Raw genomic sequence first — 13,086 nt, 5'->3', positions numbered from 1 at the left:
TTCCTGTCAAGAAAGGCAATACCGCAAATATTAGTTGTTGAAAGAGGCCAGTGGTCTGTGGGTGAAAAATTACAGATGGCAATCATAACGTCTTACAATATTTCAGAAACGTCTATATTAGGCAATAAACACAAAATATGCCAAGTTATTTTCGATGAAAAAATACATAGTAATTCTAGTGTTTCGACGGAAACGTTCACATTTAAGATCTTTCATCAACAGCTAAATTCCTTAGGAGAAAAAGGTTACTCATCCCTCAGGCTGGTACATTAGATGATTCTGGGTCATTCCACGGAAAACGAAAGTGAAAATTTGAACATATCTTGGGCAATCATATTCTCTTTCAGCTCGTCACAGAATCTTGTTTGCTCGACCCGTACATGTACACATACATCTACAAACCTACTCCTGGACCAGTTATTCGCGGTCATCACTTATAACATTTACAGGTTGCAGTCGGTGTATTACACATTAAACATCAAGAAGTACAGAACTAAAATGCTTCTTACACGGGTTATATATTTAATTCGACTAAGTTTAGCCCATCAGAATCAGGAAGATAATAATAATAAGCAACCGCTCTCTAATAAAGGTGCCTGTATTCCAAGAAACTTGAATGACCGCCACATGTTCTTTATGCCGTTGACAATTATGATTTAAAAAAGATACTTTCGATAGTAAGAATTATGACATTAGAACTGTTATGAAAATCCTCCAAAAATGTTATTAAATGTTGTACCAGTCCTCGACCATTGATAAAATCATCCAAAATCTTTTAAGGTTATTTCGAATGCCAGACGATGGCAAATGTTTGATCACCCAGTTGTGATACCCATCATGAAAAGTTTTCTTTGCACAGACTGGGCTTAAATGACAGGCGTATTCTAAAATGACGGTAACAATCGAAATTACAGACTTTGGAAAGTTGATTGTTAAATGACTCCATTATCATCCAAAGAAGTTTTGAGATCCTGTCGAAACTATTAATCCTTAAATTCTGAAAGATTTCCATCAATATAAAACTTATCTACCGAGAACGAAACGTTCGAAGAAAGGTCGGAATTCTAATCATTGCATTTATTTAAGTGTGGATATTTAAAATAATTGTGTAGTTCAACACGATACGAATGACGCAAATTGGTATATTAAAATGTTGATGTGTAGCAGAGAATGAGCTTTGTTCCATAAAATACTACATAAATATCGCAATTGGAAAGTGTACATAACATTGCGATAGTTTAAAGCACACATAAAAATAATCTGTTGAAATATACTTTGAAAAATTCACTTTATTTGTTTATATACTTTAGTATGGTTAACACATTGACAACAAATATTCTAGAATGGAAAATCAAAGATAGTAAAATGAAGTTTTGCTGTGTAACTTCAATAAATTATAATATTCGCTAAGTTATAATTTCAAACTCGGCCACCATTTTGATGACGTCATAGATCGGTCCAGTCGCGGAATTTGGACTGGCAACATGTCATTTTATGAGCTTCTGACATGGTCTAACAGTTTGGTATATGTCGCCATTAATCATTTCTTTCCGATCGCATAGGAATCCCGTTCTGAATACACTATTTCCAGCAACAGTTTTCTCAACAAGTTTACGAAATTTCATGAAATTCTGTGAGTTTTAACAATTTAATAAAATAGTATTCTGTTTGTTGAGTCGACTTTATTTTCTTAAATGGAGTAGGAAGACACCAGATGCCCATCCGTGCATTATTTCTTCACGAGCGAGTACCAGGGTCACCGACCTTTTGTTAGCCAGCTGGATGACTTCCGAACATGAAGCTTCTAGTGAGTCTCGAACCCAATTCGATGTGGGGCAAGTTATTTCAAGTCAGCGACCTTAACCACTGGGACACGGAGGCCCCTTCATATGAATAAAGAAATCCTTATGGGTTATACATCTTCACAAAATTGATCATGCAATAGAACTTTTTTAATGTTGTATTGGAACAGTATGTATACTTATGTATATCAATTAAAAGTTCAGCTTTTACTCTATAACAGAGATGCAAATACCATGAAAAGTATAAAATGGTAAATCATGACACGGTATGCTCGTATATACTAAACATATTGTGAAGTTTTCCGATATAATTACGACCTATTATTTGATTGTGGAATAAGTGAAAACTTAACCCCCTTTTAGACTTACAGCAGCTATTCCTTGGTAAAAATAACAAACAGTAAACATTTTCCACAAGCTTAAGAATGTTCTCATCAATTATTCTACAATAAGACATCCCCATACTGATGCCTCTTTAATTCTTTTTATATTAGAATGTCTGTCACTCACCCGAACCTTAACACATGTCAACTTGCTGTCGTGAAGATTTCATAAACAGTGTAAAAGTAATACATCTATATTATATGCATTACTTAATTTAAAGGTTCAAAATATTAAATATTATCATCCCTGGTTAACCCCCACCCCTAATCCTTTGCCAAATACGAAAGCGTTACAAACATTACAAAAGAAGAAAGAAGTCCCATCATAGCAACCCCACTCTGACAAAATACTCCAAGGCCTTTAAATATAGCATCCAAAAGCAAATGTTTATCGGTTCTATTTGGAATTTGTTATTTTCGATGGCGATTCCCCGTCAGGCAGAAACAATATATTCATGAGTAACACCGAAAACTGTGGTGAAGCACCTCTGAAAGGCAAGGATCTTTCTCATACTGACCCTGTCGAAGAAGCAAATATATTCAATATAAGGTTTGAAGCATTATACCGCTCTGTTTAAAACAGTTGTTTAAAAAACAATATGATCCACATTAACAACTAAGATACCTGGGATTTGGCATAAATCTTTGCAATGGACAAAGGAAATTTTGTCTTCATCAGCGCAGTTTAGGGCTAATGACTTTCATACAATTTTGAATACATATGCGAATGTCTCTAAATTGCTTTTTGTTCTATTAGCATGTGTAAATGTTGAGTTCTGCACAACCCGCGGCTACGAGGCATGGACGGTAGCATGCATTTCCACTACCCTTCATGAATAGGCTCAATTAAACCGAGCCTGCAAAATTTTCGTTTTTGTCAAGTTGAGCGACCTGTGAAGTTTCCACTTTTCTCTATTTCACAGTATGGGTCTAGTAAATAGAGGTCAATGTTAATTAGAAAGACAGTCAACTGTAAAACTGTATCAATAAGAGGAAATAGTGTATGTAACAGAATATTATCAAAGTTTTATATAAAAAAAATTATAATAATTTTTTTTTAGAAAAATCAATATATAAAAAATTAACCATAATTTCAGGTATATTTTAAAGGACATCGGACATTATGCTAGGGATTTTGCCCTAAGTTCAATGCTATCCCTATCAAACTGTCACAAAAAAATAGTTTTATTTTATATTCGTTTTCTTGAAATTCGAACAGTTTGTAACTAAGGGTCATATTTTTGAAAAATTTAAAATGTGTTTGTTTTAGTTAAAATAAACATCAATGGTATTTAAGGTATCTCTATTATGAAATATTTTAACACAATAAATAAACTGATAACATGCAGATTATCAGATTTATTGACATTTTTGAAAATAAACGAAACGGAAAAAATAAAAGTGGAACAAAACATTTGGTCCCTAACTGTACTTCAGTTATTTCCACCCGAGTGCCCATGATAACACTGATGCATTGATCATATCCTATTGTTTGTTTTCTATACATCTATTGCTATACTGTATTTATACACATGTACAATACTGACCGGGCATTATGAGGAGGATTATTATTGAATACATGCAGTGGTGTAGCTGGCCATACATTGGTGTAGTTGGCCTTTTTCAGTTGAAACGGAGGGGTGCAGGAAACTGCCTATTCCACTGCTGGTTCAGGGATGCCTTACTTTTAGCATTTTATATCAGTGGAACAGAACTTCACTAGCTAGTATCAACATTTATATAGATATATTCTGGGGTGTCTGTGTTAGTTCTTTGAGGTCCTTACTAGTATTTCGGTTGGCTTCGAAATAAGTTTCATACGTGTGAGCGAATTGATGTTAATTCTGGGGTGTCAGTGTTAGTTATGGGCGAGTCAGTATTAGTTCTATGGGTGTCAGTGTAAGTTCTGGAAGCAACTAGGTTAGTTAATGAAATGGTGTCTGGTGTAGTTCTGTTAGGGTATAGGATGCTGGATGGAATAAAAGCAAATGTTGCTCTTAAAATGCATTCTAGGTTTGCTTCAACTGTGTCCTACAAAAGGTAAAAAAATTGCACCTAAGTGGCACTATTCCATAGAAGTTCGTCTGTATTTCTTTGTCATGTTTACGTTGAAGACACATATGTAATGTGTCGAAGCCACTTGCTTGGTTCTTGACTTACGACAGATGCAGTTGTCTCAATCCTGATGACACTCAATCGACAGACTTAGACTGTCAAGAGATAACAGATCTGATTGAAAAATTCATAAGATATACTTATAAGGATCTGTCTGCTTTCTAGCTTCACTTTCTATGTCCCCTATTTGTTTAGTTTAGTGTTTTCTGTGCTTGAAATATTTACAAAAATGAATAAAGCTGTATATATGTAAGGTTTAGGAAACACATGCAATAAGTGTCAAATATTTATGTAAAAATTTATTTGCTGACACCCTGTACGTAGTTTTTTTTTTTTCAATTTTAAACACTTTCCCACCTGTGACCAAGTGCCATTTTTGCAGCATACGTATATAATAATTATTTTCAAAGGCATGTGAACTACTTTGTTGCGTCACTGGCGGGAAAGATGTTTAAAACGTAAAAATGATTTATGTTCATATTTTAATAGAAAAGAGAATGAGAAATGTCTACAAAGTCTTCTTTTTTGTTCATAAACTTGTAAAATGAAGTCGCATTTATCAAGAAATGGTCTTCAACTATCATAACTATGCAATTTCAGAAGTCTATCCCTATGTCACTTTTTCCTTAATCGGATAGGCAATCTGAATAGGAAAATGTCCGAGGTCCTTGTAGGAGTTGGGCGCACAAATTCAAATTTGACATGCATTTCCACTACTGTCCATGAACAGGCTCAATCAAACCGAGCCTGCAACATTTTCGTTTTTGTTGTGTTGAGCGACCTGTGGTGTTTCCACTTTTTCTATTTGTTTTAAAAAAAATGACAGTCACACATCAAAATTTTTATTTGATTTAAATTACTGCTTGCTGAATAGTTTAAAGAATATTTGTCTAAGACTGAAAACACCGTGTACATTGCAGAGTTATAAAATAAAGTATGGAAAAGGTACACTTTATGCTACTTATTATGAAATCGAAAATTCAACAGATGAATCACAATAATTTGATTTAATTCGATTGTGGTAATTATACTTCAATCTCAGTGATTTTGATGATAAAGTCATTTTACTATTTTTGTAAGATTTTTGAAAATATATAAATATAGAATTAAGATTACTGTCACCGGTATGGCCTTTTCCATTTAATAATTATTGAAGGAAACTTAATTTCTTTCAAATCTATCGCACAGGTCTTTTAGATCTAGCGGGTACCCCTACTCTGCTTATTGCCCTTCGATTAACTACTATTACATTATTGCTGATAAGCACCTGATAAGGCTTGAGTTAATGGACAGGGAAAGGGGACGTTAAGGTAATATGCGCCACTTAACGAATTTCAACGGACTGTTATGAAATTTTGCCAAATTAAATTTGACGCTATTTCCGATTGACTGGTATTTTTTCCAGTTCTCTGTTATTCTCCATTTTACAGCTGTAAATCTTCAAACATGACCACTAACGTCATTTTATCAGCAGAGCGCAAAATGACGTACTTTACAGGATTTTTAGGTAACATTTTTACATACAACAAAAATTCGGGAAAAAATCCATATTTTCAAGTTTGTATTAAAATTATCTCTCCAATGATATATAATTTGCCAAGTTTATTTCGGCGTCACATTGGAGGCAAACGAATTATCAATGCAAAACACGCAAAACTGACGTCGAGCTTCACCCAAAAATTTGCCAGAAGAAAAACTACTAGCTAGGTTTTTGAATAAATTTGAACAAGCGTGCAAAATTTCAATCGCTATCGATTTAGTAAAAGAAAAATGGGGGTCACCGTTTTAGATTTCGCTCTATTTACCGTGGCGCTTCTCCTACCCCCAGTAAAAGTAACGACGTTTTTATACTTATTTTCTGAATGTCTATTAGTTTAAATTCAGTTTCTGTTTCTATTGGTGGATATAATGAAATAATATCACAATAATGATAAAATGAAGACGTTATTTCATTATATTCTTCAAACAGATGATTTTTTTCGAGAAAATGTACTATACATCACAAACAGACATGCTTTATTATAGACAAAAAATTTGCCCAAGTGTCTGTGCAATCTGTATTAACAGTTCTTTCTGAGATAAAAGGAAAAGATTTTACGTTGTTCTTTTTTTTGAAGTACTTAACACCAGTTTTGCCTATTTAGTTTATTCGCCGAGTTAATTTTTGAAATGCATGTATATAAAATTCAATGGAACACCAGCAAGTGAATACCAAACTACAATAATAAAATAAAAACTTCGAACTCTAGTATTTTGATGAGTGTACAGTTACTGATTCCATCCTCATATAGAAACAGTTAACTGTAATTTAGATTACGCACACAGTAGTCTAATGAGGAAAGAAAAGAATTTGTCCCATAAGTTTATTTAAGGTCTTATGAATCACATGTACCTCCAAGACGTTCACACTGCATAGTTTCACCCGTGGTACTTGACGCGCATAATTACATTAATCCGTGATGAAAATGCATACATGTTATTTTTTGTTTGAAGAGAATGATAATAAAACGATATTAATCTTTTGATTCATATTGAGTACTTTAACAAAATACTTGTTTGGTTTATATATCCGACAAAAAATGTTACAAACAACACCGAAGACAGTTTGCACTTGATATCAGACGTTGGTTCATACATGTGCTATATATCCCGACAAAAATGATAAATCCCTGCTGGAAATTATGCAGTTAATTGACTAAAATACTCACGAAACGTGAGCATGGCTTTATATATTAATATATCTATTAATTTAATTGTATACTACAGTCATCTTTTACAAAGGCTCCATTTTATGTTCTGACCAAATTTGCTTGAATAAACTATCAACTGTGCACATGCTTTCAATACCTTTAAAATGAGACATTTAAAACTGTGCTATTTCTATGGTTTGAACCTACGCCTCCTAATATCAGACGCAAACTTTCATCGGTGTAGACTGTAACAATTTAGAAGACGATCTTAACTTTAATATTTTGAGATGTTTAAGTGACAGAAATTGAACAGTCACTGTTACAGTAGTATGAATGACATAAACAAACAAAACATAAAAAGAATGTGTAAGAATAAAGAACCAGTCTTTTTATTTCCCAACTGCACTTTTATCCCCGATAATCTATAATTGTTTTAATAGGACCTATGTAAACACTGCACTCATTCATCGAAATAACTGCATTTGTATTAAAAACACACCGTCATCTGCATTTTCTTATATACCATTGCATTTTTTTCTACACACGAACTGGCTAACTGCACTTCCGACGAGGATGTTCGAACTTTTACCTGTTTCCTCTCCAGCTACCGGCTTGTGCACACAAGTCACGTGTAGTATTTTTTTCTATAACGGTTCCTTTTGCCCATAGCATGCGTTCGACAGAATAAAAAAAGGAAGATAAAAATACATTGACATTGGAATATCCAGTACCGGCATGAATCATACCTGGTAATTATCATTTCCTTGAACATAAATATAAAACGAAGTCTTACATGAACACGAAAATAGAATAGTAATAGAATCTCTTAAAGATTTACTATAAACATTTTGTTTAGAATTTTAACATTTGATTTGTGTATCTAATTGTGCTTATTTGTAAGATCATATTCACTTTTCTGCTAATGTTTTAGCATTTCGACAAATATTGTTAATGTTCTCAAATTTAAATAAAGTTTGTTTAAGAATTGAAGCTGTAACTACAAACAAGAAATCAGCGTAAGCCCAGTGAATACAACTTTTGGCTAGAATGCACTTTACCAATACGAATTTCCTGTTTCAATGAAAGGACTATTTGTATTTCTGTGTCCTGTATATGAGAGCATTTTCTCGAAATCATTCATTTATTTCAATATTTGCATGAAATAATATCTTCGTTTTATCAATACTGCAATTAATATCATTATATCCACCAATAGAAACAGAAACTGAATTTAAATTAATGGAAAGTTACGAAATAAGTATAAAAACGTCGTCATTGTTACTGGGGGTAGAGGAAGCGCCACGGTAAATAGAGCAAACTCTAAAACGGTGACCCCCATTTTTCTTTTACGGAGTCAATCATGAATGGAATTTTGCACGCTTGTTCAAATTTATTTAAAAAAAAAACTATCTGGCAGTTTTTTAAATATAGGCGTCTTTACGCAAAATTTTGGGTGAAGCTCGACGTCAGTTTTGCGTGTTTTGCGTTGATAAATCGTTTGCCTCAAATGTGACGTCGAAATAAACTTGACAAATTATATATCATTAGACAGATAATTTTAATACAAACTTGAAAATAAAGATTTTTTCCCGTATTTTTGTTGTATATATAAAAACGCTACTTTAAAAACCTTTCAAGTACGTCATTTTGCGCTCTGCTGAAAGAATGACGTTAGTGGGCATGTTTGAAGATTTACAGCTGCAAAAGAATAACAGTGAACTGGAAAAAATATCAGTCAATCGGAAATATTGTCAAATCTAATTTGACCAAATTTCATAACAGTCCTTTGAAAATCGTTAGGTGGCGCATATTACCTTAAAGAGTAGTGGATCTAGGCCTTTAAAGAGTTACACCATTAGGTATCATCAATCCTAATTAATTTTTTTAAAACATTTCCCTTGAAACAGGTATTGTTCTCCAGATTGCAAAAGTGCAGTCGTTGCTCCCATTTATAAGAAAGGTCCAAAGTCCAGACCAATAATTGTAGGCTAATCTCTCTCACCTGCATTGTTTCCAAAATCATGGAGCACATTTTGATTTTAAATAATATGATAAAAATGCCTGTTTAGCTAGTAGTACCAGCATGGATTTCGATCAAAACATAGCTGCGAAACTCATCTTTTCAGCTTTGACAACACTGAAAGTGGTAAACAAACAGATGTTTTTGTTATGAATTTTAGTAAGGCTTTGATGACAAGGTTGGTCACAATAAACTACTAAGTAATGCACAAACTTGTACAGCTGGGAGTCAACCCTCTAGTATCACGATGATTAAAGTCATTTCTGAAGGACCGCACTCATACGACTGCCCTTCATATACTCTATTATGTCCTATCTTGGGTTCCCTAAGGCTCCGTTCTCGGCCGTTGCTTTTTTCTATCCTACATAAACGATCTTCCTGACTCTATAAAAAGCAAAACCACACTGTTTCTCGATGATACTACAGTTTATCTGAAAGTCACACTCCAAACCCTTACAAAATGATCTGCATGCTCTTGAATAGTGGGAACAGAAAGTGAATTCAGTCCTGATAAGTGTGATATGTTGCGCATAAGTAGAAAAGAGAACCCATATATTTTCCCCTACGTTCTGCATGGCACCACTGAATTACAAATCACCGATTATGCTAAATACATTGAGGTGACAATCTCTAAAGATCTAAACCGGTCACCCAATATCAATAATATTACATCCAGAGGAATTAAATCTGTCCGAGTCATCAGGAGAAATGTCAAGACAAGCAAGAAGAGATTTTAAAACAAAGGCTTATAACATCTACCTCCGCCCCTCAATTAGAATATTGTTCAACATTCTTTGTTTTTGAAACCCATGGAATATTCCCTAACTAACAAACTTGAAATGATTAGATGGGCAGCAACAAGCAATGGCTGTAACAATTGTGACTACACAAGCAGTGTTTCCCTACATGATAAATACCATTAACTGGCAAAGCCTAGAACAACACCTTCAACAAACCTCTTTGATTGTATTCTGCCAAACTAAACACAGTCAAGTCCATGTAGACGTCACCCCACCCCTACCAGGAACATAAACTACCTAATTCCACATTCACGCACACAATACTAATCCAATTCCTTTTTCCAAGAAAAGCAATATGCAGTCCACTCCTAGTCTTAGTCTATTAGTTGAGTGACTGATAAGGGATTTAAGGTACTTCGTTTGCTTTTAGCACTGTAGCCTTTATACTCTCTTAACTTTGCACTTCGTGACATTTCTCTTACTTTAAACAACTGTTCACTTGACTTGTAACTCTGCCGTATAATCAGCAGTGAATGTGCAGTGTATTCTACAGGTGTAGATGTGGACCAAAGGCTTACAAGAGGCGAAATTTCTGTCGCTGCTGATCTTCAGCCTGAAATCAAGCAGTTAACATTCAACTTCCTTCAATAGCTTTGTTTATTTCGTTGTTGTTGTTTGTTCTTCCATTCTTTTATCCTAAATACAGACGATCATATTATTTCGGCAACATCTTTTGCAAGATTATTCGTAAACCCCTTTTGAAAACGTCTTTCGTGTTAAATGTATTTGATAATGAATTTTTTAATAATCATGATGTATGTCATACGTGTGAAAATATCAGTTGTATTCTTCACTTGCGTGGAATGAGAGAATACATGTATGAAATTCTCTCCACCACTTCATTAAAGATATAAATGTACAGATACCTGCACGAACACGAAGACATAGGCTCAAAGAAATTTAGATATATCCTAGAGAAGTATTTAACAATTTTACAATATAGATATTGTAACGTCACGACATTGTGACACTATGACACAATTCCCATTAAAATTACAAAACATAAAGAAGAAAACTCGTTAGTTTGAAATGTAAGATCAAAAAATGTTTCACTCGTGAACGTCATATATTATATGAAAATTTGCATCTGGTGTTGACTCGGAGAACGATTTTTCTATTTATAAGCAGAAAAATATCCTGTATACATTAACGGCGCGTACATTGATGTCATGTTTTATGTCAGTTGTAGTAAGCTAATCGAAAATAATAAAAAAAAAAACATGTAAGAGTTAGCTCGCTGTATACAAATATTTGACCTAGAAGTATTGTTTCTTAATTATACAAAATGTAAAGCCATTGTTGCGTAAATTTGGCGAAAGTGTCAATTTTTCAACAGACTTTAGAATTTGCCGCTCTTTTTAAATCTTGCATAGATTACACACGTACACGTTTATGTTTGCCACGACATAGGCGAAAAGCCTCATTTAAACCGATACAGTAGTCACTGACTCATGTTGAAAGTAACTTCAAGCTGAATACGGGAATTTCAAATCATTCATGGGTTCATAAAGATTTATAAAATATGATGTAATTTTGAAGCATTAATTTTGTCACCCGCTTCATTCAAAAGTTGATTACATGCTATATGTTAGTATAAAAACACCACTGTACATATCAATACGCGCGCACATATATTAGTAAAAAGACCTCTGCGCACGTATCAATCTATGTCAAACCTATATCTTTCCACTACTGTTTCTTTTTGGTGCGGGTCAACTTTACGATTCTTGGCTTTCTGGCTCTGTTTAGGATGATCTATGCTTCAGGAAATCTACCCTAATACTTTATTTTTTGATGTGTATGATAAGAAGACATGTTAACTAACTTAGATATGTCTTTGGGGGATTTTATTAGACATTTGGAATGAAAAAGACCAATCGTTTGTCATTCTAGAACGCAAGACATGCCATACTTATATCTTCATGTTTATGTGCTGATAAAATATTATATTAGTTTCAAGAGAGATAATTCGATTAAAACATTATAGTAAATTTTGGTTATTTTCGATACGTTATTTTTCTTCTTTCTTATACGTAGAACAGAAGACTAACAACATTCATGGTTCTCATTGATTATTAGTATGTCATATCATTTTAGGTGGTTTGATTAACGGACAATTGAGCAATGAATCGAATGTGGAATACATATATAATGAATCTACAATAACGACTTTCGGCACAGAACAAACACATAGATGGATAATAGAATACCCAACTGGACGTTTTGTGAAGATCGTCTTCACAAATGTATCACTGGAAAAAAATCAGGTATAGTTGGTTAAAAAGTTTGTCTTCGAAGTATTTCTTATAGTACTTTGCAGGGGGTGGGGCTATAAAGGAACCACTTTATCTCGTCCGTCCCCGTCCCGTATCGTCCCATCTAAAGAATCAATAAACATATATTGAAACTTACACTTCGTTTGTAGGATTACACACCAAGTACAAATACTAGGTCCCATAATTCTGACTTTTGTTTGACAAAATTATCTGCAATTGTCACATGGAATATTTCATTGACATGTATTTCAATATTTCTAATACCTATTCATGCATTTCATTTAAATTTCACATACACGTTTGATCAGATAAACTTCAAAAAAGGTTGAAAAGATCACAAGGACTTTCAACGCAAAATTATTATTTTTCTTAACTATCTCTGAAACCAAACAAGTCCTTAAAAGGTTATTTCCTTTAAAACAAATGAGACGCGCCATGAGAAAACCAACATAGTGCGTTTGCGACCAGCATATGATCTAGACCAGCCTGCGCATCCGCACGCTTTCAAAGCCTATTGTAATTTGAGAAACTGTTAGCGAACAGCATGGATCCTGACCAGACTGCGCGGATGCACAGGCTGGTCTGGATCCATGCTGGTTGCAAACGCACTATGTTGGTTTTCTCATGAGGTGGGTCATATGCATCTTTTAATATTGGATCATTATGCAATTATATGCACCTCAAGTAAAGTTCAATATATATTTAATTAAAAAAAAAAGAACTACCTCCCACGTTTGGGCTTCCAATGTGGTTATTATTTCGTTGTAGTTTTATATAAACTTGTTGGCTAATGAGGAAGTTGACATGATAAATCCCATTACTTTGTCTGCTATTGATACCAGTATTGTACTTTTACATATTTTCTCCCCATTTTTATATATGTCCGTAAGAGGTATTGAAAGGCACAATGACCATAACCCTTTCCTGAATGATGATAAATTAAAAAAATAGCTTTGGCATTACTGAATAGAATCTAATAAGACTAAACACATCGAAAGAT

At 33.8% G+C, this 13,086-nt stretch overlaps 1 protein-coding gene across 1 annotated transcript in view; it reads left to right on the top strand.

Moving 5' to 3' along the window:
• The window catches only part of LOC128548763 (uncharacterized), a 111,127-nt gene that overhangs the window by 7,183 nt on the left and 90,858 nt on the right, over positions 1–13,086 (top strand). Inside the window, exon 2 of the mRNA XM_053524195.1 lies at positions 11,908–12,077. Coding sequence (XP_053380170.1) covers positions 11,908–12,077 — 170 coding nt within the window. The remainder of the gene's footprint in view (positions 1–11,907; positions 12,078–13,086) is intronic.

This window comes from Mercenaria mercenaria, chromosome 15, assembly GCF_021730395.1.
Source record: "Mercenaria mercenaria strain notata chromosome 15, MADL_Memer_1, whole genome shotgun sequence".
NCBI classification, from domain to species: domain Eukaryota; kingdom Metazoa; phylum Mollusca; class Bivalvia; order Venerida; family Veneridae; genus Mercenaria; species Mercenaria mercenaria.
This window is presented reverse-complemented; position numbering and strand designations above follow the sequence as displayed.